General features: G+C 40.5%; 1 protein-coding gene across 1 annotated transcript in view; it reads right to left on the bottom strand.

Annotated features, from left to right (window-relative positions):
* Nucleotides 1-3,310: 3,310 nt before the first annotated feature.
* The window catches only part of STK17A (serine/threonine kinase 17a), a 28,396-nt gene continuing 4,721 nt past the window's right edge, over nucleotides 3,311-26,985 (bottom strand). Inside the window, exons 2-7 of the mRNA XM_061464609.1 lie at nucleotides 23,602-23,814; nucleotides 15,834-15,978; nucleotides 9,766-9,892; nucleotides 8,593-8,641; nucleotides 8,307-8,486; nucleotides 3,311-7,547 (exon numbers count right to left, since the gene is read on the bottom strand). Of these exons, the coding sequence (XP_061320593.1) occupies nucleotides 7,214-7,547; nucleotides 8,307-8,486; nucleotides 8,593-8,641; nucleotides 9,766-9,892; nucleotides 15,834-15,978; nucleotides 23,602-23,814 (1,048 nt within the window). The 3' untranslated portion in view covers nucleotides 3,311-7,213. The remainder of the gene's footprint in view (nucleotides 7,548-8,306; nucleotides 8,487-8,592; nucleotides 8,642-9,765; nucleotides 9,893-15,833; nucleotides 15,979-23,601; nucleotides 23,815-26,985) is intronic.

Below are 26,985 nucleotides of genomic sequence, written 5' to 3' on the forward strand. Positions count from 1 at the left end.
CTGTTCAGCCATTCTCACAGTGAAGAAAGCTTTTTCTTACATGTAAACAGTATTTCCTGTGTTTCAGTGCGTGCCCATTGCCTCTTGTCCTTCCACTGGGCACCATTGAGAAGAACCTGGCTCTGTCCTCTTTACTCTTCCCCACAGGTATTTACAATCATTGGTAAGACCCCTCCCTGAGCATTCTGTTCTCCAGGCTGACACCCCCAGGTCTCTCAGCCTCATTAGCTGCAATCCTTTAATTGTCTTAATCATTTTCAGTATGTTAAATAATTTCTTTTAAATTGCCTTGAAAATTTGCATAGTTCTTTTTCCAGTTGGTGTGGTTGAAACAACCATCACCTTCATGGCCTTTGCTGGATTGCATGTTTGTCCCTTACTCTCTAGTTTGATTTTAATAGCTTCTGCCAAGCAGTCATCACCCTCAAGGAAACTATCAAGGCAGCAGGCTGTTCAGGTCAAGAACTTGATTTACAACTGAGGAACAACAAATATTGCTTAGGAGACTGTTATAATGCTTGTACCTATTTTAGTTGCTCCTGACTAGCATACCATAACATAGGGACTATGTAAAAACAGCTGTTTTGAAAGCACTTGCTCTATAAAGGCTAAGCATGCTGAGGCATTCCCATTTGAGTATGTTTCTCCAGGTGGTAATATGCTTTTTGCCAACTTGTGGGCCTGTCATTTCACTTTGTAGCTTGGGCGGGTGCCTTGCATTGCATAGGGAATGTTAGTCATCTGGATTCACCTCCCATTTAGAAATGAGGTCCTACACCTGGATCGGGCAGTCCCAAGCACAGCTACAGACTGGGCAGAAAGTGGTGAGAGCAGCGCTGAGGAGAAGGACTTTGGGGTGTTGGTTGGTGAGAAGCTCAACACAAACTGGCTTCAGTGTGTGTTCGCAGCCCAGAAACCAACCGTGTGCTGAGCTGCATCAAAAGGATCATGTCCAGCAGGTCAAGGGAGATGATTGTCTCCTACTCTGCTCTCATGAGACCGCCCTGCAATCCTGTGTCCGCCTCTGGGGGCAGCAACATGAGAGGGACATGGAGCTGTTGATGAGTCCACAGGAGGCCACAGAGATGCTGCTAGGGCTGGAGCAGCTCTGCTCTGGAGCCAAGCTGAGAGAGCTGGGCTGGTCTTAGAACAGCTCCTGTTGCCTAAAGGTGCCAACAACAAATCTGGAGAGGAACTATTTAGAAGGACATGCAGGGACAGGACAAGGGGGAATGGCTTTAACTTGACAGAGACTGAGATTAGACATAAGGAAGAAATTCTTCCCTGTGAGGGTGCTGAGGGTGCCCAGAGGAGCTGTGGCTGCCCCATCCCTGGCAGTGTTCAAGGCCAGGTTGGATGGGGCTTGGAGCAACATGTTCTAGTGGAAGGTGTCCCTATCCATCGTAGGGGGTTGGATCTGAAGGAGCTTTAAGGTCCCTTCCAGCCCAAACCATTTGGATTCTGGATTCCAGTCCTTCCCCTGCCATTTGCCAGCACCTTATCTGCTTGTCAAAGCAGAATCATTTTCCTGCATGTTTTCTGCAAAATGTGCTACAAAGCTCCTGGCAGCATGGCACAGGGAGTCCTGTTACACCAGCAGTGATGGGGACCTGTCACATTCTGAGTGTTGCTTTAGAAGACACAGCACACCTGGCTAAATACCTTTGGCTCATTTTATGTAGCACTGAGTATATAAAAATACTAGAATCATGGAATTTCTTGACCAGTCTAACAGAGTTTCTGTGAAGTGGCTTTCCTAGAAGATGAACAGAGCCTGTGCCTCTGTTTGCATGGTAAGGCCCATGACGAGAGCATCTATCCAGCCACCAGCCTAGCTGGATCCCACAGGGTACAAATGGAAGGTGGCAGACTGTAAGGCAATACCCCAACAGCTCAGGGGATTTGCCTGTAAGGATTAGTTAAAGGACACCTGTGTAATATGGTCTGTACACTGGGATTACAAATTAATTGAAGAGATGCGGTACACTGATTTCAATGCATCACTGGCAGAGCTGTGATTCTGAGTGCAGAAGGAAGCACAGACCTAGTGCAATTAAGGGCTCTGTATTTACAGGAAAAAAAGATAATCCTTTCAAGTAGTTAGGTTCCCTTCCCTCTCCTCATTTTGCAGTAATTGTTGCGGTCCTAACGCTCTGCTTCACTCTGACAAATCCTAACCTTTGTTTCGTTAAAAGAGAATTTTATTGTATCCATATGGACCTATTTTTCTTTTCCTGTTTTAGAAAGCTTCCAGGTTGTATTTTTATGGAACCAAAATATTTTGCTTTTACAGAGCTATAGAGTTGTCAGCTGTCTTGTAGCAGGGACAATTACTGAAATTAAGCAGTGTTAGAAGAGGAAATGCCTTTCCACAGAAAAGGAAATATTTTTCTCAGCCACCATCTAGTAAATGCTCTGTGTTTCCCCACAGGAAGTCACATCAAGCAAATAACATGGTTCTGGACACAGTGTGCCTTGGAGGGGACAATGAAGTTTCAGTGCTTTGGAGCACATGTTTTAGCATGATTTGTTAAACCTGGATTAAGGCTGGTTTGCATCTGCTCCACCCTGGCCCAGATACACAGCTGTCCTACATTGCACACCAGTCATTGGCATTTAAATACCATCTTTCCAAGCCCATGTCTTCAGGCAGGTTATTTCCCACCTGTCAGACACCTGAAATAACAGCCCTAAGTTTAATAGCAATGCCTTTCTAGGTTTAGTGTACACCAAGAAAAAAACCCAAACAGGAATATTTACATGGATAACGTGATATATTTATTAATCCCAATGACAGCCTTATTCAACAGCTATAAACACTGTAAAGACCTCTACAATGCAAGCATATTGCTTGAGAGTGGAGATGATGATCGGTGTGTTTCATATCTGCTGCAGAAGTTGGACCAATATGTAACTAGAAAACTAGAATATCAGTAATCATGCTATGTGGGTGTTGAGAGAAGTAACTTTACAGAAGCCCTTGGAGAAAAACAAGGGCATTTGACCAGGAGACTCCATCTTAACATATTACAGCCTGGTCCCAGGAACGTATTTCTAGCTAGTATTCAAAGCCAAGTATGAAGGTGTAGTCACCAACCACAGCAGAGTGGAAGCTGTGTTAGTCTGCAATGCAGCACTGTACTTTAGTGCTGTACTGTTGATTCCAGTCATTCCACACCAAACAAACAAGGAACTTTTGGAGTTCTGTTTCAAATCAGTAATGCTGTCTTGAAGAAAGATTATTCTTTTTCTTTAAATCCTATCTATAAAGTGTTTTCCCGTGCATGAAGAACAAAAGACCCACCAGGTATTCAGAAGACAAGCTTTCATTTATTGTGAAGTTCCTGCAACAGTAAACACCTTATCAGAAGTACAGTGAACTGGCACTGTTTCTTTAAAACACTGAGCTGTCCTCCAGGAACACCACCTGGAATACTCAAGAGAAATCTTAAGCCATGGGATAGCTCAGTGCAGGGTCCACCTTGCTCCCTGTCCCCTGCCAACACCACCAGTGGAGAATGGGCAGTTCATTTTTAGTTGCATTTCCTACATGATGGCTCTCAAGATTCACCAGGTGGATCACAACCTGGAACGTGCCTTTTTGTATGTAGGGGCCCTCAAATGAAAGGTGTGAGAAATGAGACAAATCACAATGGAAATTCAGCTTTGGGCAAAAAAGATTATTTTATAGAGCTTTAATTTAATGACTATAAAATCTGTTGCCTCCTGCTTAAAGAGGTAAATGTAGCAACAGGACAAGAGGAGACAAGGCTTTGATTTGAACTAGCTGTTTATTCCAACAACTGCAGCAGAGGCAGAGTCCTGGGCTTACCCTGCCTACAGAGTTCATGTCTCTCACATCAGAACCATAGAAATAACAATTCTCCAGCAACTTTTAAGAACACTGGCACTCCCATTCCTTCCAGCTTCCTGCATTCAAGCAAACCGGTACCATGCTCCCAGTGCTAGGAATGCAGCCAGCAGGTGAGAGCAGGGACAGAGAGCATTGCCCACGAGGTCCAGGGGGTGGATTCCTTCTCTGCACCCACTCCCTCCCCACCCTTCCCATAATTTAAGGCATAAGCAGCTTTCAGATGAGACACGTATGTACACGCAATCTTCTGTATTCATGGAGCTGCAGAAAACCAGCTCTTCTTCCCAAGCTACTGATTTGTTCCCAGTCTTGGCAGGTTACTTCACTCGTAACAAAGCATCTCAAAAACATTAACCTCAACAGCCCCTTCTCTACAGAATACCTTATTTACAGCTTTACCTACACTCACAGTGGAACAGAAACAGCTTCAAGCGTGTGGGACTGGCTGATAGTCCTGCAGTTAAATGTTACAGAAAGCTTCTCCTATTACAGGCCCGATCTAAGATGCCTTGTGTACAATTTATACTATTAAACTTTCACAACTTTATACAAATTCTCAACAATGTTAAAAAACACTGTATAAAACCATCTTAAGGCACAAAAAGTTAAACAAACGCAGCTCACTGGAAATCTCAAAGCAGCCAATTCAAGAGAAGCTGGCCTTGTAATAAGTACATAGTTCATTTATACATGTTAAGCTTCACTGTCATACATCAATACCAGTAAAAATAGCACAAAATGTATGCTGCTCAGCATCTACTCTGTTTCATCAGTACTAGCCCCCATCCAAGACATCATCTGTGGTTACAAATAGGAATTGAAATAGCTATATATCCCTCAAATGATTTGCTGTGAGCAATCATGTGCTGTTACATGTTTGGTATATGCAGGTATGACAGTGTTGTTTTGCAAGGGTGGATGTGAGCTTGCTTCAACCTCAGTGCTGTGCTCAACTTTGTAAAAGCAAGGAAGTACGGATATGGAAAAAAGAAGTCAAAGCAGCAGTGATGGAAGCTGGGAGAAATTGTGCTGCACAACAGGATTTCATAAGTTAGTGTCCTCTCACTCAAGCAAATTGCCTTGGCAAATGACTGAAATGACTGAGCAGTAAAAGGACACCCATCACAAGTACTGTTGTACCTAAAAAGTTCGAGAGAGATCAGCATTGTTGGTAGGATCAGCAAACACGCAGCAATGCAGCTACTGCCCACCTCCAGAAACACCCAGGTAACAGCTACTCTGTTGGGTCAGGGATTTAATTTGTCTAACTTTAATGGCCAGCCAAAGCCATCCAAGAAAACCTTGCACACAGGAGCTTCTCAGCAGGAGTCTGTAGGTTACTGCCTACAGCAGGGAAGTAACAGCACATAACTCGTTTTCTCCAGAGTGTGAAAGGCATCTCTGCCTTCTGACATACAATACATCCAAGCTCAACTGTGAGTACTAGTGGATGTTTTCTTATATGAAGGTCTTCAAAAGGTGAGAAGCTGCCCTCCCTACATGAATATTCAATATGTAATTGCATAGGGGAAGAAGCCTGATTAAACAGTTCAATTTAAGTGCAAGTTTTCTGATGTGGCTTCAAGCAATGAAGCCTCATAGAAAAATGCTTATTGCCCCCCTCCGTGTCACACAGCTTTCTTCTTTACTAGTGCTTGTCTCCCACCCGTAGCAATGCTAATCAGATCACCCCAGCACTGCTTGTGTTATTAATAAGCCATTTACCTGTTGTGTGAAGGAGGGACTGTAATATCAGCACAGCCCTGTTCACTAAAAAGAGTAAGGACAGCCTTGGTACATCTGAAATTAGGAAAGTCGATAGCAACATGGAAATAAAAGAAGAACTAGCTTAAGAGTTTCTATTCATTGTTTTATAGCAAGAAAACTTTTGTCAGGGTTTATTATAAAGGAACAGCATAAGGAAACCAAAATAAATAGTTGAATAGTTAACAGTATGCAATATAATAGTACTAAACTTCAATTACATAAAACTTAAAATTTGGAACAGCATCAATATGAAAGATTTCTTAGAAAACTAGGACTTAGTCTGAGATCCTCAGACCTGTACATTGCAAAAACCAGTCAATTTTGATGCCCAGTTGGTCCCAGCTTTGTCCTCTGCGGGACCACGTCCATTGAGAACTATGACCCATCCATACAGCTCCCTAGTCCCACTCTGCCCCATCATACACATGCTGTTTTTCCAAGTCTCTAAGGGAAAGCATGAGGCATGAATTGTGCTTCATTGTTTCAGAGGAAGTGGCACTTTCTTCCCCATCTGATAGCTATATTGAACAAGGTTATGCGATTTAGCCTAAGGATGCTTCCTTCTTCCTTAAAGCAGCGGCCAGAGGAAGAGAAATAAGGCAGAAGTGACCTCATACTCCCCGTAAATCCCCAGCTGGGTTCTGGGGGAGGTGGAATCAAGGGCTGATTTATCATTAGTTGGACAAACTGCCTGATATAACATGGCAAAGTCAGGGGAGAGAACTTCAATGCTATATCAGACCCTTTGCCATTCATTTTTCCACTTCTCAACACTGTGCAGTCACACTGAGCTGGATTCTATCAGCACATCTCACCCAACACAGGAGGGAAGGGGAACGATCTCTGCTGGCTCTCAAGAGTGACTGAAGCAAATTCATCACCCTCTGGAGCAGGATTTTACTGTGCTCCCATATAAAGAAGTATCACCACTGTGATCTGAAACTGTTCCCAGATACAGATTTCTTTACCTGTGGGACACGTGCATCTCTCCCTAGAGAAAAGCGGCTCACTGTTTGGCTATACATCAGATGAGTCTGGGTCTGTGACTTGATGTAAACAGAAATATATACACAGTATAACTTTGAAATCTGTATGTCAAACCAGTTGATCAGATTCTCCTCTCATACAACATTTTTAGATCAGTAGATCATTCCACTGAAGTCAGGAGTGCTAAGAGGCTTTTGAGGAAAACCCAGCATTATATATTTGCATTAAATGCCAAAACATAACCTAAAATACTCCTTTTGACATCCGTCACTGAAACATTTCCAAAGTCAACTTCCCCAGAACACTGGAACAATTAACAAAAACTCTGCTATCCAGCAAGAAAAACAGAAGAAAAAGTTACAAACAAAAATAAGCTTTTTTATCTTGGTTAAATTCCTGTCAGCCACTTGAAATCTTATCTGCTCCATGGAATTAAAAAGCTTGGCACATTTTCCTTGAATGCCATTTATCGACTTTTTTTTTTTAATCTAGAACATTTATTGCATATCAGAGATTCACTTGGCTAGGATATTTTTGTTTAGTAGGAACCACTGCCTTCCAGTTACAGCTATGGAGCTCCAGACTTCAGTAAATGAATTCTCCTGGTATTTCTTGCAGTAATGGTTCCTCAAATTTAAATCGTTTGGAAATGGCTTTCTGCTCAGTTGCTTTTTCTTTCTCTGACTGCCTACATTGTCCCAGTGTATATGAAGCCACTACAATTAGTTCCTCTGTCACTATTGATTCCTCCTCTTCGGTCTTCTCACCATCAACTGATTTTTCAGAGGCAGAATCTGCATCTTTCTGGGTGACATCGCTGGTCTCCCCTCCTGTACTCTCATTCCTGGCTCTGCAAGCAGGATTATCACTTTGTTCTAACCATGGATGTTGAAGACATTCTTCAGCAGTTGCCCGATCCCTGCAGAGGAAGAAAAGTGTTAGAATAAATGGCCAAATGACTTTGAAATGCAGTACCTTGCAGAAGAGATCCATACAGATTATTCCAAGGATAAGGCTGTATTAAAGACAGACTGATAGAACTTTAAAAAAGAGCTGATAACTATCCTTTACCAAAAAAAGACCAACAGCAGCCCAAGGAGATGAACTGCCAACATCTATAATAACGGAATCCACAGATCCTTAAGTATCACTTTCTGGTCCCATGTTGCCAACCAACTTTTGATGTTTATACATTTTTTTATAGATATGAAAATTATCCAATCTTTACATTCTTAAGGAATCTCCACAGATAAACGGTGCAGTTTCAATAGTAGTTTTCTTGTAGTTTGAGCCCTGGAAGTTCCAATTTGCTTCCCATCAAGAAAACTAACTAACAAACCAGAAAAGGGTAAGGCACTTAAGCAATAATAGAAGGCTCAAAGCACAGGTCATTTAAAAGACATCAGCAAAGTACCTGCAAGGGAAGTCAATAAACTGTATCACATGGTGCAGCTCAAACAGTTTCCTGAAATTGATTTGAGTTTGGCCACATTCAGAACATGGAGGTTGGAAGGGAAATGGAGGAATTCTCTTTCCATACACAAGAAAAGTAATAGCCTAGTGAAATATGAATAACCAAAGTTCCTTTATACTTTAGGGAGGACAATGCCAGCACTTGCTGTATTTAAAATGAATCCCGTCTGACATACTGACATACACAATTGTGTATTTTACTTACTCAGGTTTCTTAACCAGCAGAGTTTTGATGAAATCCACAGCAGACTCTGATACGAGGTCGAAGTCTTCTCCAGAGTAACTTACATTCATTTGAGATATATTTAAGAATGTTTCTTGTTTATCATCCCCTAAGAAAGGGGAGATCCCTGTTAGCATAACATAGGCCAGCACTCCAATGCTCCTAAATCAAAAGTAAAACACAGAAAAGCAGCCTTTTAGTTTTTAGAACAAAAGAAACCCCTTTTCAGTAAAGCGAGCTATGATGACTGCTCATCTGTTCAACTCACCACATGTCAGTTGCAGTACTGATGGGGTCATAACTCAGAATTTCAGGAGCTATTCATGGAAGAAAAGAAACCAAGATCTTTGTCATTTGCAGAGATTACATTGTAGTTACATAGCATGATCATGGGCATGTGGTAAAATTTAAGACAAACCATTTGAAGCACGACAGTCTTCTGAAATCAAGATACTGCTGTTCAAGTGACGCGATTTTAAGTTAAAAAAATTTGTTTTCCTTTTATTAACTATCTTCAGAAGCCAGGGCAGTCTCCTTCCCTGATAAGGAAGCTGTATACAAGTTTCTTACAGAAAAATCAGAAATATCCAATATTCCATATTCATAGAATCATAGAATGGTTTGGGTTGGAAAGGACCTTAAGATCATCCAGTTCCAACCTGGGCAGGGACACCTCACACTAAACCATGCCACCCGAGGCTCTGTCCAGCCTGGCCTTGAACACCGCCACGGATGGAGCATTCACAACCTCCCTGGGCAACCCATTCCAGTGCCTCACCACCCTTACAGGAAAGAATTTCTTCCTTATATCCAATCTAAACTTCCCCTGTTTAAGTTTTAATGCAGTATCCCCTGATCATCCTCGTGGCCTCCTCTGGACTTGTTACAACAGTTCCATGTCCTTTTTATGTTGAGGACACCAGAACTGTACACAATACTCCCAAGTGAGGTCTCACGAGAGCAGAGTAGAGGGGCAGGATCACTTCCTTATATTCCAGCACTAAACCTCATACCCATAAAGGCATACCATACAATTTAGAGACATTTTCAAGTACACTTTCAAGACCTGGAATGATATATATGTGTGTGTGTGTGTATACATATATATTTTAAAATAAAATGGACACAAGCCTCCACAGGCTCAAATGTATTCAGAGAATGAATATGTAATTCTTAGCTTTTAATCCAAGTAATACTTATCATCACTGCTGGTAAGACTCATCTAAAGCATGTACTCACCTTCAGTGCAAACACACAACCATCACTCATTAGACTGGCAAGGTTCACCACTTCTAGCTTTTCCAGCAGTACCACATCCAAGTAATAAACTAATCTTTGGGCACAGTAACTACACAGCCAGTCTGGCATTCACCAACCTGAGGGGCTCTCTTCACTCCTCAAAAGCTGAGACTATACATCACTCACTATAGTAGCAACTTACCTACATATTCCGGGGTTCCCATGATTTCTCTTAGTTCCTCACTGCTCTTCATTATTCTGGAAAGGCCAAAGTCCACTATTTTAATGTCTCCCAGAGGAGACTTACTGGTTAGTAGAATATTTTGGGGCTGAAAAACAAGAGGAGATTTTCAGGATCACCCAAATATAATGTCTATGACACCATACTGCATAACGCTTTTAGATCATGAGCAGCAATAACGCATTCCATAACAAGTCCAATACCCAGGATCATTTATACTTCCCCCAAGGTGAACTTGAAGAGACAGGCAGGCTAAAAGGAGAGCAGGATTTTCTGTTTATAACTGAGAATCACACATCTATGTTTACTAGCTTGGAACACATACAAGCACATGCCAACAGCTGTCATTCAACAACAGCATATAAATACCTTCACATTTGCACCTTTAGTCCCCCATATCACCTGCTTAACTCCCCTGCTTGCTTCCTACCAACAGATGGTGTAAAATCCTTCCCGTGGAAGGGTGTCCAAAAACACCCCATCTTTCTAAAAAGCCTGAACACACAGAACTGTTTTGACTACCCCTGTTTGAAGAAAGCCTGTTGCAACCGACCTCAATCCTGTTCCAAGTACAAACGACTGCATTACAGAACACTAACTGCACAACAGGTCAAAAAAATACAGCAGCCTGAAAAACAGGTTTTTAAGAGCATCACCTTTGGATAAACTTGTTTGCTCTGACGTCACTAGATCCTGGCTGTCATCCTTCAAAGCAACTTTGTGGTCATTAAGAAGTTCTTTACCATCTCTTTTAAATGCTAGTTCAGTTTAAAGTCTGAAAGCTAACTTTAGACAACAGGTCTTAGGGACTTGGTGCAACTGAGGCATATCCTTGCCAAAAGAAAGCAAAAAAGGTGTGACCCTCCCTGCCCCCAGGCCAGTAATCACTTTGGGTTCTATTACGAACTTCTCTGAATGGTAATGCTGACAGTTGACACTGCCTTCATGCCTCCAGTGAGGCAGGGGTCCCATGAAAGTGAAGAAGCCCTTACTTATTGGGAACCTGGATCATCTTGCATCAGGGGTGGTTGAGAAGGGAGGAAGGCAAAAGAGTGAGAACACCAAAGCAACCACTGGCTGATAATCCACCTGGATTACCACCAGCATTTATCCTATTTCCCTCATCACCAAGGGATGCTCTCTCCTCATCCACTTGTCAATCATGAAGGTGTGCTTTCACACGGGTAGCCTTGCTTTTGAACACACAAGTAAAACTCTGCAAGAACATTTTAAAAGCCTCTGGCCAGTCCTTGCTGCAAGACCTAAATACAGTCTTCCATTCCTGCAAAGTGAAACCGCGGTATTTCAAACTGACCCCAGCATGTTGTCCATCTACTTTCTGTTTGTAAATCTGTGTATTAAGAAAAGCTCTTTTTGGTACCCGGTGGCTGCACAAAGGCTTCGGGAGCTGTGCATTACCGCCTGCTTTCTAGTTCACATTTGTTATTCTGTATTTGTATTTGAAAAGCAAACATCCAAAAAAGCTGACTGGGCCTCCCTAATTAGCCTCTCAGATGTTCTTCCCAGTGGGAAATTTAGTCACTTTCTGAAGAGGCAAATAGAAAGCACGAGAAAAGCATTTGTTCTTTATATTTAAATGAGGAAGTTTTTAATGGAAGCTTTGTGAAACCCTGAAGCCTCTATTACAGTATTTTAGCAGATAATACAGTTGCCAGAATAAGGTTTTATTGTCTTTTTTCCAAAATGATCTTCTTATTCAAAACACACCTATGCAGAAAAAACCTAGAGTATGAATTGAGTCATAGCCCTAAATCAATTCACAATGAAATACCAGTTGTCTTTGAAGGAAGAATTCTGGGGTTCATGTTAAGTGACAGTCCATGGAACCTTACAGAAGGCATAGCTTTGAACTTACCATAGTTTTCAGCTTGACGCAGTTACTGTAGAACTTCAAGGAAGATCATTTTCACACGTGTGTAACGCTCTTTCTGTTTTGGTTTTCCTGTACTATAGCACATCTAGGTTTGCCTAACGTTGATCAGCCCATAAAGGCAAGAGAGGTGCAGGCCAGAGGCTCTCCTTGTAGCCATTCTAAAAAGGGCCTTTCACTCTTACCACCAAGCAGTAATGAAATGGCTGATGAAAACTGTCAAATGGTAACACTTCCCCCTCCAGTGCAGTAAGGCTTAAATGTTCCAGTTTAGATCCTCTTGTGTTATGCGCCAAACAAAAACATAGGGAAAAATCCTTGGCTAACTGGGCAGTCTGGCCAGGTGTACCTGACTACAAGATTGGTATATGCACAGAAACCATGTGATATAGTCACAGGAGTCTCTAGCCCAATGCCTTAGTTGGCACAGCCAGAAACAAGTGCCTTGGGAAGGATTATAACAAGCCAAAGAGTTGTTTTTTTCCAGGAATACTGTCAACAGCCAGAAACTTGGGCTTTAGGAATTTGCTGTGTTGGTTACACCTCTGTCATCATGTTAAGAGTAACAGCAGTGGAAAGCATCATTTATCGTTGCAAATATTAACTGCTTCTACGTTTTTGACTTAAATTGGACTAAACTATTGTCACATGGAGAACATGGCTTCCTTGACACCATGGATGTCAGTGCAAAGGCCAAACTAAGGCAGTGTAGACAAAGATCTAGTCTCCTCTGAAACCTTCTTCTGCATGATTTGTTTCTAAAAAATGCGCTTAGTAAAATAGGATGCCCTAAATCCCTACCTTGGCAGCAGGTTTTGGAATCTTCTAAACTAAATAATGGCAAAATCCATCTATTGCAAATTTGCCATTATTCCAGAAGTTTATACGAGCCTTCCACCTAATACCTCTTGTATCTTTAGCTGGTTTCAAGAAGAGCATGACTAAGGATATATAATAAAGGTCATGTTTTTAAGCTAATCATTGCCTCACCCTAACTTGCAACATGAATGAAGTTAGGTATCTATTTTTATGATACTGTAAAAAACATCAGATTCCTAGAAGACAAGACAGGAATTATCCAAGGAATAATGGGCAGAAACATGAAAAACAGACTAGCTGAGATACCCTAGCTACATTGTGTGTAAAGGCACTGAACTAGGCTGATCAGTCTACCCTCAAAATAGTGAAAGGGCTTCCGTATCATTAAGAAATTAAATATAAGGGTTTGGGGTATTCTTTGGTCACTTATGGAGCAGACATCCTAGACATGAATCACACTTTATTCCCCAAAATAAACAATGAAAGTTGCATAAATTAAGGAACAAGACTATAATCAAAATAGGTTCTGTAGAATCTGGGTACTCTGTACCTGTCTACTAACAAACAGCTTTGCCTTAAAGGTTTGAACTGCAGATTAAACTCTTCTTTTGCCTTGAAGATTTGATATTTTAAGTTACAGCTCTTCTGTTAGTTTCCTGGATATTCCTTTAGACAAAGGATACTGCGCTTCTAATGATACTCCATTTCTGTGTAATAAACATTCCACCTTAATCCTCCTGGAAAATGGAGAAGATCAGCAGTGTTCCTTCTTTTGTAACTGCATTAGTTTGCTTTCTGAATATTGGGGTAAAATGACACCTAAAATAATTTCCAATTATTTTGCTAGCTGTCCTCACTGAACGCAACATCTTGAGCACAATACAGAAGGAAGAAGGGAAAGCTGTCTGTTGGATAACCAGAGTGATAATACATAGTACAGGAGACTGCTGCTTGGAGCCGTCATTCTCCCAGACACCAGGGCTATGTGAGGCTCTACCTATCTCTGCTGCAGAGAAGAGGCAGCTAGCCTTTCCTCAGCTCCCACACCTTGATAATTCTCTTCCATTCCCAACTACTGTGAGCTTTCACCAAGCACCAATTCAAGCTGAAGTCAAACAGCAAATGAAAACAGAGGAAGGAGGCTTCCCTTACTCTGCAGCTTTTATGCACCATTAAAAGGAGATGAAAGACTCCTGACTACAATCTATGCACACCCTGCAAATTAAATAGCATCCACACAATACTGTCAAGTGAGACTTAATTTGCGCTCTGTAGTGTTATATTTGCTCTTTTTCCAAGTCAAAGCTGGATTACATGATTGTGTTTTGCTATTGAAACTAAGCCATATTCCTGCTGTCTTTCAGGAGAACCATGCTTTTGGGAAGAAATGATCAGGTGGCAACCTTGCTAAGTAAGCCATATCAAAATACCCCTTTATTAACATGTAGTGTTGAGCTTCATAGAATGTATCTTTCATCTATTAAGTGGACAGACAGAAGCTAAAGCAAGCTAGCTGTCAGTGTCATTGCTTACATTTTGTAATGTAAAACTACAACAAGCAGCTGTCAGTCACAAACTGACAGCCATTTTGACTAAAATTCTTCTGGGTGTAGAGCCTGATTTTTTTGGAGGGTGCAACACATGGAAAATTGGATGGACCTTTCCAAAGTTATCTGTACCAGACAAATGCAAAAGGAAACCTTTAGAAACCCAAAGGTGAAACTAATAGCATAGAAAACATTTTAGCAAGAATCTGTAAGCTTTCTGATCCTAGCAAACTCCTTGCTTAACAGCAGTACCCTTGCACGAGTCTTGCAAATATCACCACAAAACCAAGTATTTAGTAACTTCCATAGTGCTGTAAGCCACTAGCAAAAGAGCCATAATATAATCAAGAGGAGATTGAGGCCAGTAGGTTAATATACATGCAGCCAAAACCAGAACCAAAGTTTCTGAGTTCCTTGAAAAAAGGAACTTTCTTAAAGTCTTGCGAGGCATATGGGTCAGTCAATCTTCACAAGTCATGGGTTTTAATCCAGTTTGCATCCTCTTTACTTCCCAGTATTCTGAAGACTTCCCTAAACCTTATTTTGCTTAAGACCTTATGGGTAATGAAAGTAATCATGCTGCAATTAGGACTCCTATTAAGATCCACTTTTCAAAAGCACATTGCACACACTGCAGCAATGTCTAAACATAATAAACTCAAACATCAGACAATCTGCTCTGCTACTTAACTTTCATAAGGCAGCAAAGTGATGCTGGGTCCTTCAGTGAGAACTAGATACCCTCAAATTTACAATCCCAAGTTTTCTGATCAGTCGGATCAGAAGTTTTCAAGTAAGCTTTTTCTGAACTGGTTTTAATTTTACACACTTGGCTTCAAGGAAATTCAGTGGCCGACCAACACTGAGTGTGTCTTGTCTAAGCGTACTGGAACTGTAAGGAATTGTAACTGCTTATTTTGCGTCCTTCTGAACACTTAGTCTCACATCACTTGCTAAAGTTTTCCATTCATTATTTTCATCCAATTATTAATATTTATGTGCATGACTAAATCAGTGGGCTACAGAAAGTCTTACCGAATTCCACAGATAATTTGAATGATTGGTTGGAAAACCAGGCAGGTGACATTTATGTGCAAATATTACCCCATCATCTGCTTTAGCTGATGAATGGTTCATGATGTGCTAGGTTATACATGCAGTATGTGCAGCTTGATACTGGAGTCTACTGGCAGCTTTGCAATACTGCCAAAATGCAATTAAGTGTAAGTAAGGATCTCAGCAACAGAACAAGCACGTAGCAGCTTACTACGTACTTAGTAAATATGGGAATTGGACATGTAAAAAGATTTCAAACATTTCAATGCAAGATACTTTTTATACTGCCTTGCTTAGTAATAAAGCAGTTCAAGCTCAAAATGAGCTCAAATTGCATCTTCCATAGGAGTGTATGGATAAAATTAACTGCAGCTTGGGAGACAATAGTTTTTCTGGATCCCTGTTACAATTCAATTCTTAATCATACTGCACGTAAAAAATGAGTCAGGTCTTCCCCAAAGCACTCATTTGCAATTCAAGGTGCAAGGCAAATCCACTTTTGAATTTACTACATTTCACTGATCAAATGGAGTTTATATTTAACATAATCACAGAAAACTTCCCTGGTGCCTACTGCATCCCAAATGCTGAATTTTATCATTTGAATCATAGCTAGATAAAAATTGTATTAATTACAAATTAGGATTAGTATGACATAGCCAATGAGAAAGTCAGCAGATAAGAAATTAATGAGAAAAATACAGCAACAATCTTACCTTTAGGTCAAGATGAACCACATTGTTTCTGTGCAAGAATGAAACTCCTTCTAAGATCTGCTTCATAAGTCGCTTAACGTCCTTTTCTTTGAAGGCTTCCTCTCTTTCAGCCACACACTGGTCAAAGATTTCACCTCCAGCAGCACTATGGAACAATGTGAATTTTACTATTTCAAAGACTAAGTTATAGCACCCGTTTTGTTCTACTTGCACTATTTTATTTACAGTAAGCAACATCAGTGGGCAGTAGCATCCAGTAGTGATATTTTCAGTTCTTAAGCATTTGGCAAGCTTTTACAGCCTCGGAAGGCTTCTCTGCTTTATTATTCTTTGGAGAGAAGCAAAGACCTTAGTCATTTAGGTTAGAGAGTGTGAATGCTGCAGAAATTTTGGGGACTACTTTGGAATCACTACTGACCGTGCTTTTAGATGAATGCCACATTTGTTTAAGGGCAGTGTATACATAACAGATGTACCTTTCACCATAGCTACGAAGCTACATGGTCATTTGGCCAAGGTAAGCCTTTGTGAACACAAAGCAAAACAGTTCCACCCCCCATCCTCCTAAAAACACTCTGCACATACATAAAAGACTCAATGTAAAGTCTATAATTGCATTGTTTCTGAAGTCTGTGGCATAGAGGGATGCATTAAGTTTCTAAACAACTCATCTAAAAACACTTGTGAAAATCTTAGCTCTCCGCTTGCATCCTCATCTTTTGTTTCTATATGCTTAAATAAATAGCAAAGTAACAAAAAATATAAAAATGACTAGAAGTGAATGAAAGTTTTTAAAGTAGTCCAAAGCCACATAACCATGTGGCATTAGAATTAAAATAAGCAGAGCAGAGGCTCCATCTTAAAACAAGAATGGGCGTAAGAGCATTGGAATGGGGCCATTTTGCATTACTACCATTGTCGAATTACCACTATGAAATCAGCACATACACACTTTGTTCTGCATGAAGTTCTGTAATCGCCCCTTGGTGAAAGATGGTGAAAGGCCTGAGGACAGCATCTTCTCCAGTTACCCCAAACTGTGACATGCCAAACACGACTCTCTGGACAAGTGTTAATCTTTAGCCATCTACTCTTGCTTGCACTTTTCTAAGGAATTACATTACCTGGGCAATCCAGAAGACAGAGGCACATCCGACATGAATGCTACAGGAAATGAGATTTCTAACAATGGTGCATTTGGATTATGTACCCCCAGAAAAAGAACACTTAAATATACTCAGGTTTCATTTTGCCTATACTATGCTGCTACAGTCCTCATGGTTTATAAAGCAAGTTTTTTTGCCTTCCCAGTATTCTTATTACTGCGAATTAAAATTCTCCCTGCAGATAGCCTTATAAGCATTATGCATTTAGAAGAGGTTTACATCTTAACACTTCAGAGTTTTTGGTTTCTGTTCTGGGTGCTGGTAACTGGCACAGCAATACAATTTGATTTATTAAACTAAGATTGTCTTTTAGAAAAGAAACACCCATTACATTATTTTTCTTCAAAGATGAGAGAGCTCAAATATAAAATGAGGCTTTCAAAGGACTATGAATACTTTAATTCCTCTAAAAAATCTGCATATGCCTGACACTGTCACATCTTTCTTCAGCACATTTTGAATTCAAAGAAAAGACTAGTACTATTTCAGCTTTGACTGGGATTCAGATATTAATGACATTTCAAATCTGGACACGGGCCAGTTTATTCTAATATTCTAAACCAAGTTCCTTTAAAAAGCAACATCAGTTGGAACTTCAAGACAGGGATAGGAAAAAAGTCTACTGTAATCAAGAAATTAAAGTTTCTACTTCAAAAACGCCACAGAAAGTTACTTGGAAGAATGATTTATTTCCTTGTAGCAGTAAATTACCATGCACATACAGTGATAAGATCTACTACCAAAATTACTAACATAATGTGTTTTACAGCAACAACCCTCGGATTTTGCTGGTGTAGCTCTGCCACCTAAAATAAGCAAAACAATACTTCTCCTATTTAATTCTGTGAAATCTGATTTAAACCCAAAACCTGCTGTTGCCAAGCAGGGATCACACTGAATACAGACACAGATGAAAACTCAGCAAAGGGTAGGCCTTACAAAGCCCTGTTTGCTCTATGCCTATCTGGTAGACATCTGTTACAATTAGGTTACACCAAATTAACATTGAAGTAGGCACCAAGCTAAAAATTAAGCTACATAGAATACTTTACTTAAAGAACTTTGAATTAAATGTGTTAAAAGTTAAAGCAATGCCAGTTGAAGGAGACAACGTCCCATCACTGAAATCAAGAGGTAGCACTACCCAATGAGACTAGAAAACACTCAGTTCAGATGACTTTTAAAAGGTGTTTCAGTACTTCCCATACTTCTGCAGATTCCTAGCTTCATCAGCATTTGTAAGAGTGAGACAAGCAAATAGGGCCCTCACGCATTCACACCAACTTCATGACTTAGGAAAGAGAGCTATTCCCAGCTACTATAGGCAAATACACTCAGCATTACACCCCAGTTTCATTTTTTATCAACTTTGCTATTTAGGATGCAGCTGGAATAACTTCTTCCAGACAATTCCTTCTTTCCAAAATTACCATAATGAAACAAGCAACTAGCAACCCTTTACAAGAACATGGGAAATTTGTTACTGCCAGCCTGTTCCATGTATTGTTGCTGGGGAGGGAGCTTAACTGATTCCCTTAAGCAAAACAGTCAGTGGTTCTGAGCCAACCCAGTCACAAGTGTTGGGAGTGCATTGTCAAAACAGCACTCCAGAAAGGTTCTCCCACACACCTATGCCAAACTGTGACAAGCTCCTTAACAATAGTTTCAACTCAGTTGTTTTGCATTCCCTAGCTAGAGCTCAGGGGAAAAAAATATAATCCATATACAGAAGGGATTAAAATACCTGTGTCCTGATTTCGGCTGGGGCACAGACAATTTTCTTCCTAGTACCTAGGAAAGTATTATGGGCATGTCATTGCAATGCTTTCTGAAAACATGCAGACCAAGAGTTTGCTGGTGTTCATCACATTTACCCATTTGTCCTCTGAGAACATATTTTCCATTAAGCTGCATCTTTTCGAATGGTCATTATGAAGTAGCAACTCTGCAAACCACTGCGTACCCCCACCCACCTCCACAGAAAGCGTTCCTAGGGGATAAAAGCAAAGAATTGTCCTTAGGACAAGAAAGTCTGTAGGAAAACAAGCCATCAACCCGAGAAAATAACTGATAAGGAGATATTTAAGAACACAAGGTTTGGAAATCCAGTGTTGCTTGGAACACATTATTTCTCCAGCGCACGCTCCCTTAGCTCGGTGTATGGAAAGTGCAAGACATAAGAACTTTTTCCAAACTTAAAAGCTAAGGCAACCAGAATTCTTTAGTTATTTTGCTTATGAAAGCACTGTTGTGCTATTAACTTCTCTGTAGTTTCAAGTGAAATCTAACTGCTCTTCATCAGTGAAAAGCATGCCAACACTTTATTACTGCTTATCAGAATAAAGGGGCTAAAAGTCATTTGGAAGTCTGGAGCATTAATCTTTGTTACAATCATGTTGACTTTCAGTTCAATGGAGACCGCTTATCTTCCTTGAAACATATCTTAACAATGCACTGGATGGAATTCAGCATCCGACCTCTTTCAAGTGCCCTTACAGTACACGAACACAGACATTTAGTGTATCATTAGGAAAAGGTTGGACAAATCTAGTTCAGTGCAGCACAGAAAATTAAACATTCCCCCAGCTTTAATGGGTCAGGTTTGTCTTTTAAAAGACTCAGAAGTGCTAACCCTTAGAGCACAGATATACGGACAAGTCGCAAGAATACACTTAGTTTCAAATGCTGAGTGTGACCACATACAGTCTGCAAGACCCCAAAATTTCCTTCCTGAACCTTATGCTCTGTCAAAAGCCTTTCTGGAAAAGGTTTTCTTTGGAAGATAAATGGAAATTCATCTGCTATTACAAAAAGATCAACCAAGGTGTTTGCACTGCTATCAGCAAAGGAGGTTCACATTCACTGCTGCTGACAGTCATACCCCCCTTCTTTCCTTGGCTAGGCATACTAGTAGATTGTAAGCAAGACATAAATTTACTTATTTTTTTCCAGTGTAAGGCTACCACAACACACCAATGTTCCAAAAACCTGAGAAAACTTTAAATCCATCTCTGGTGAGAGGACATAGAATCATAAAATAGATAGGGTTGGAAAGGACCTTAAGATCATCAAGTTCCAACCGCCCTGCCATGGACAGGAACACCTCACACTAAACCATATCACCCAAGGCTCTGACCAACCTGGCCTTGAACACCAGCAGGGATGGAGCATTCACAGCTTCCCTGGGCAACCCATTCCAGTGCCTCACCACCCTTACAGTAAAGAACTTCTTCCTTATATCCAATCTAAACTTCCCCTGTTTAAGTTTTAACCTGTTACCCCTTGACATACAGGAAGAGAAGCATCCAAATGCCTTAAATTGTACATACTATTCTTTTAAGTTCTGGTTCTCAGACAAATGCCTTTTCTTAGAGGGGTGTCTTAACCTTTTAGATCAGGCCACCCAAGAACTACATGAAACAGAAGCCAAAGGTAACCAACACCATTTGAAAAGTTTTCCCCTAAAACCTTTTGAAGAGCTCCAGCCTTGCTTTAGGTCTGCCAGTTAGAACAACTTTGTCAATTACTGCAACAGACAAGATGCAAACATCGGAGCAGCACTGTTATTTCTGATCCCAGTGGTTTTGCTTCAAGTTCTATCTGTTGAATCCAATGCCAAATGAATCATTTCTGGGCAGCAGACTCTGACCAGTCACACCTCCAGTAAGACAGACAGTAACATCCAAGACAACACAAGTAGTAACATTATCCAGGTCCAAATATATAGGTGATAGAAGCACCTCATCCAGCATATCCAATAAACCCTGACTGTGCCTGCAAGACGATAAAGACAATGTTTTTAATTTTTGTTAAACTAAAATTAACAAAATTGTACTATACTTATACAAGATCCTGGCAGGTGATTACTCAGTTCACCTATATATACTTAATAGAATCGATTTTGAAGTTACACATACAAGTTTCTGCATTGACTCACTAATATCTTCTATCTGTCCCACAGATGCATAAACATATGGTGATGAACACTTACAAAACCACCAGTTGTTAAGCATTAGATGCTCTTTTGCTCTTTCTTTCAAAAGAAACTCGAAAGAGCCAAGTTATTACATTTGCTTTTTTCCTTTTATATGTGATGTGCCAGGTTTCCCAGACCGCATCCCTACAAGTCCCATTTCCTTTTTCATTCATTCTATTTTCACTGAAATACAGAAAAGTAGCTGGCCCACAGGTTAGGTCCAGACTTTACATACTATCCATTCGGACTTAACTCTTCAATGCCTACTTAAATACTCTGTTTAAGGTCTTGTGACAACGAACAGAAGGCAGACAGCCACTGATTTGCTGTCCTGGAGCTGAAGCCAACACCATTTTCTATCAAAAATTGATACTGCTGGAAAGACAACCCTCCATGTAACATTAGTATTTCTCTTCATAAAGACAAAACACTAGGTGTCTCTTGCACACCTTAGGATTCAACATAGAATCATAGAATCATAGACTGGTTTGTGTTGGAAAGGACCTTAAGATCATCCAGTTCCACCCCCCCTGCCATGGGCAGGGACATCTTCCACTACACCAGGTTCCTCCAAGCCCTGTCCAACCTGGCCTTGAACACTGCTTGGGATGGGGCAGCCACAGCTTCTCTGGGCACCCTGTGCCAGTGCCTCAGCACCCTCACAGGGAAGAACTCCCTTACATCTAACCGAACTTCTGTTTCTGTTTAAACTCGTTACCCCTTGTCCTATCACTACAGTCCCTGAAGAAGAGTCCCTCTCCAGCATTCTTATAGGCCCCCTTCAGATACTGGAAGGCTGCTCTGAGGTCTCTACGCAGCCTTCTCTTCTCCAGGCTGAACAGCCCCAACTTTCTCAGCCTATCTTCATACGGGAGGTGCTCCAGCCCCTGATCATCCTTGTGGCCCTTTTCTGGACTTGCTCCAACTGCTCCATGTCCTTCTTAATTTGAGGACACTCAAAAACCTTAGCAGATAAAGTTAGTGGCCAACTATTAAGTATTTGTTTTTCTCCTTCCCAAGATAAAAATCTGCCACACAAGCCATCAAGCTGAACAGAGACTGAAATGCCCTGGAGAAGCTCGCAGTCTAGATACATTCTTTAATCCTCTGCATATAGAATGTCAGAAATTTACTAACATTCATACCTGTTTTGTTGCAACATGTCTCTGGAACATGCTGACATTAAAGAAGCATCCAGACATATTTGCTGAAGTCAGGGGAAGGCTGTTTGTGCAGCTTAACAATTCTAACACACAGCGCTCTATCTGAAGCAAGGTATGACTGCTGCTATAAAGCCAATAGTGTTGCTAATTACTGAACAACTTGGTGTCTACTGAACAACCTAGTTAACACTTTGGATGAAAAATGTTTGGAGTTGTAAGAGTATTGAGCTCTAAAAGAAAACTAGCAATTCTGCATTAAAATTATCACCAAATCCATCAGTTGTATCAAGCTTTGGATTCTACTGTTTGTGCTACATCCCTATGGGGATCCAGACATTTAAACTGTATTCTAGGTACATCAGTGCTGCTAGTGTTTGAAGCATGTACTTATGAGTCCCCAGTAACAGCAGTTAAAATTCCAGCAGCTCTGTCACACCTTTGCATTATAACAGATACTTGAATATTTCATGAATTTGATAAAGGCACAATGAAATTGAAAAACATGTTCTAGAAGGAAGCTTGCCTGAGCAGACAGTGTGTCATTCCATTTCACTGAGCTTCAAAGTTACAGTTGCTTTTGACTTCTAAACAAGACCAGACTGGGACATGAGATTTCTCAACATTTCTTTTTGCTGTCAAGCAAGGAAAGAGCCATATAAACTAGATGTATCTTTGCAGACAACTTAAGTCACTTCTGAACTGTTGAGCATCGCTGTTCCTCTCCTAATTAGTTAAAATCCATAGAGCTTGGACAGGATCTTAACAGAGTTCAATAGCAACAAGCATTTGGCTGCTTCTTGCACCCTAGAGGTCAAATATCTAGGCCACTGGTGTATTAGATGGACTGTTACAGCAGCTACATACAGAAGCATCCATCTGGACAAATTCAAGGGGAGAAAACCACACAGACAAATGCAGACTTAAAAGATAAATGTAACTTGAAAAACTCTTCTAGGTCTGAATCCTCTTTCTTTCCCCAAAAGATAACAATTGAGAGAGTTTTTCATTGTAGATCATAAGGGATTTTGACAGTTTCTTTTTAATAATAATATTGCTTTCAGTATGTCATAACTGGTAAAAAAAAAACACCCCAGATTTTACTCCATCTTTGTAACTGTCAATGAAACATACTTCAGTTTTTGAACACGTGCTCACTGCTTCTTTCTGCTTCCTTTTTACAAGCAGGGATTGTACATAGTTCTTATTTCACTATGATTTAACTGCATAAACTGTAGCTCAGCTTTGAAAGATAGTGCATCACTGGAGACATTTCTTGATAATCTGCAGCAGTTACAAGACTTCCTGCAATACTGATTTTCTTTGCAGTACTTTTAGAACTCAAGCAAGTGTAACAGGCAAGCAAAGTATTTTCACATTATTCATACTGACACACAGTATTTTTACATTAATAGTTTAAAACAAATACTGCAGAAGGTTATTCAGGAATTATTACTAGTACTTACTATTCCAGGACTAAAATCATCTCTGTTGCAGTTTCATAAACTTCATGCAAGTTGATGACCCAAAGGTTGCATTGTGCCAGCTCCAGGACTGCAATTTCATGGATTATTTCCATCCGACAGTCTTGGCCCTTTCTTCTTTTTCTCATGAATTTTGCTGCAAACTCTCTTTCAGTGTCTTTCTGGATACACTTCTTCACCACTGCAAACTTGCCCCTGAAATTAAAGAATTTAAGGTTAATTTTAAGTCCCTTAGTGACAAATTTAGTATTGCCCTTATAAATCAACATCTCAGGAAACTTGAGCTCAATTGCCATTAATGGATACATTTAAAATGTTCCCTGTTAAGAAAGATGTCTTGCTGAGTGATAATCCCTACACTTAAACACCACAACCCAGAATGTAATTTAACCTCCATGAAAAATAGGGGATTAAAAACCCTACCAATTCAAGGAACCTGGATTTTAAAACCCCACAGAATGAACAAGCTGTGCTAGGTCACAAGATGAAGTTCTCCTCAAACCTTTCATTTAAAATGCTGACAAAACCAAAGTGTACAAATAGACAACCTATGCTTTGTATGACTATGCCCAATAACCCAGTCAGTTTTGCAAAGTATCCCACCATAGTCAAGGCAACAGCAACCAGCACTCTTCCTGAATAACTGCTCGAAGACCTGTTCCATTTACTATGCAACATCCAGATTCTGCTCTGCATTTTCAAAGACAGCACTTTGTATTTTCACCATAATACTTCTCAGATGGTATTTTTTATCATTTAACAGCTCTCAAAATCTCTTATTCTTAGTCTTACTGCATAAGACACATGGATGATCTTAAAATAAGCAGTTTGGCCAATATAAAGTTTTCTAAGAAGATTTGTGACAATAATGTGAACACAAACACACACTGAGCATAGCACTTAACCCACATTAATGAGCGTCACGTCTGACAAAACACACAAGGCATGAGTTACACCAAGCCAGCAGGCTAGCTGAAACCACACTGCAGCACTTGTGTCACAAGACTTCTCCCACAGCAGTTTGGGCTGAAGCGTCTGCTCTAAACTTCCTTGCAGTAGAGTCCCACCTGCTCCACTTGGTTCTATTCATGCAGTCCTGATATTTTAACTGAAAAGGTCTGTTAATTACTATCTGTCATCTAATGCAATAATGAATTCTCATTCTTTGAAGTATAGCAATCTTGTTTTAAGTCTCACCATACAGGTATAATGTTCATCAGAACTAGCAGCCTTCCAGTATCTGAAGGGGGCCTACAAGGATGCTGGAGAGGGACTCTTCATCAGGGACTGTAGAACAAGGGGTGATGGGTTTAACTTAAGCAGGGGAAGTTCAGGTTAGATATGAGGAAGAAGTTCTTTACCGTAAGGGTGGTGAGGCACTGGAATGGGTTGCCCAAGGAAGTGGTAAATGCTCCATCCCTGGCAGTGTTCAAGGCCAGGTTGGACAGTCTTGTGAGGTGTCCCTGCCCATGGTGCCCATGGCAGGGGGGGTTGGAGCTGGATGATCTTAAGGTCTTTTCCAACCACTCTATGATTTTTATGTAAAAAATCTTCTTATAAAGCTGCAGGAATAGCTTGGAGGTCTTTATTCTTTCCTCAACTTACTATAGGGTTGCTGAAATCAAAATAAGCACCTGGTTTGGAATATAACGACATGGGGTTTACCTTTCCTATCTGCAAGCTGAAGTTCACAGAATTAACCAATTCAGCTCATGTCAGAGTTTTCACTCTCATAGCTCCCAACCTATTGGCATACTGCTATCCATGAAATGTAACTGCTAAAAGAAGTTGTGGCCAGCTTGCTTTTCATAGGCATTTGTTTCAAAATCCCCCAGTCTAAATGAAGGAAGTCAAATAAGCACCCACAAAGTGGGTATTTGCTAAGCAATCTCACTAAAATAATTGGACTTGTAACCGCTGATACAGCCACAGCTATTCCTCTAGGAATAATATTTTGCATAAGCACATATTATCTACAGCACAGTGTGTGTTAAGACTAGATCAGAGCACAGCCCAGATGTCTGTGAAGGCACACAAACTGTAAGAATACGCTTTCAATGTCCTGAACACAATTTTTAGGGAGAAAGTTCTTAATTATTAATGTGCCCATTAAGACAACATTATAGCTTTGCAAATGCCCGAAAAATAATATTATAGGGTTGCATAGCACTAGGAAGGTCAAAAGATTACTATAAGGTGTGTTAATCAATACAGAGTTAGCACAGAAGGAACAGACACCTAAACGCTAACAACCTGCTAGGTGTCTGGTACACATCTATCAAAAACCACATTGGAAGAAATGTGTATAGTAGAGACAGCTCATCAGGAAACATAGGAATGTGCTAACAATGCTTCTGATCCCAAAAATATTGCAAGGATAGCGTGTGTTTCAGCTAGATTTCTAGGAAGCTTGTGACATTAGTGTTGCAACTACAGGTATAAATATCCCTCCAGTACTGCAACCTTAACCACAACAGAAAGCAACTTTCCCTATGGAGCCAGTGAAAAGGATTTTAAGTTATTCCAAACAAAGACATGCATCTGTGACATTCATGTACAATCTAAAGCTATGCATTTAGGAAAATGGTTGAAATCCTTGCTGACTTTTTAGCACCAAAACCAGTACAAGAATAAAACCCAACAGATAAACTTGAGATACTACAAGATCAGCCCTTTAAAAGCAAGTTATTTTAATATCTGAAGATACTAAGAAGAAGATATTAAGCTTCTGTACCAAAGATCTAGACCCTTGCTTGGTTCAGCCTTCTCTGTTCTCCTTAAACAGTCTCTAAATGCAGTTTCCTTCTGGCTGTATGCTGGCTTTGCACAGGGTCAATAACTTTTAATTCTAGCAGCAGTGAAGGACCTAGAGAAAGCAGGTTAGGGAAGTCTGAAATCTCTATAATACAACTTTCAAGAAGCACTGCCCCGTTTTGCATTACATACAAAATCTATCTGTGAGCAAGTTAATTAGCCTAATGAGTACCAATGCTGCCGATTCATGGCACATTAGTCACTATGGAAAGGAAACAGTATTCACGGGGCAGCAAGGAACAGCAAGAGCCACCACTGTGTGTGGTCACACATCATGTTTGGCTGAGCTGGCCAGAAGCCTGATAGGTGACGCCATTAAAAGGACAGGTTACACGGGAGTTTAGCCAGCTGACAAATACTAATTCTTAATTGTTTCAGACCAAGAATCCTGCCCAGATTCCTTCTGTCTATACCTATAATTAGAGCTGCTAGAACTGCTGCCTGTTAGAACTCATCTGTTCTGAATACAATCCCCCAAAAGATCAAACTTGACAAACCTGATGCTTGTAAGTAGTAGAACTAATTTCTGTGCACCAGTCTAGATCCATGCCC

Source organism: Pezoporus flaviventris, unplaced genomic scaffold (assembly GCF_033815535.1).
Source record: "Pezoporus flaviventris isolate CSIRO_AGI_PZ_B2104156 unplaced genomic scaffold, CSIRO_AGI_Pfla_v1 ptg000037l, whole genome shotgun sequence".
NCBI classification, from domain to species: Eukaryota; Metazoa; Chordata; class Aves; order Psittaciformes; family Psittacidae; genus Pezoporus; species Pezoporus flaviventris.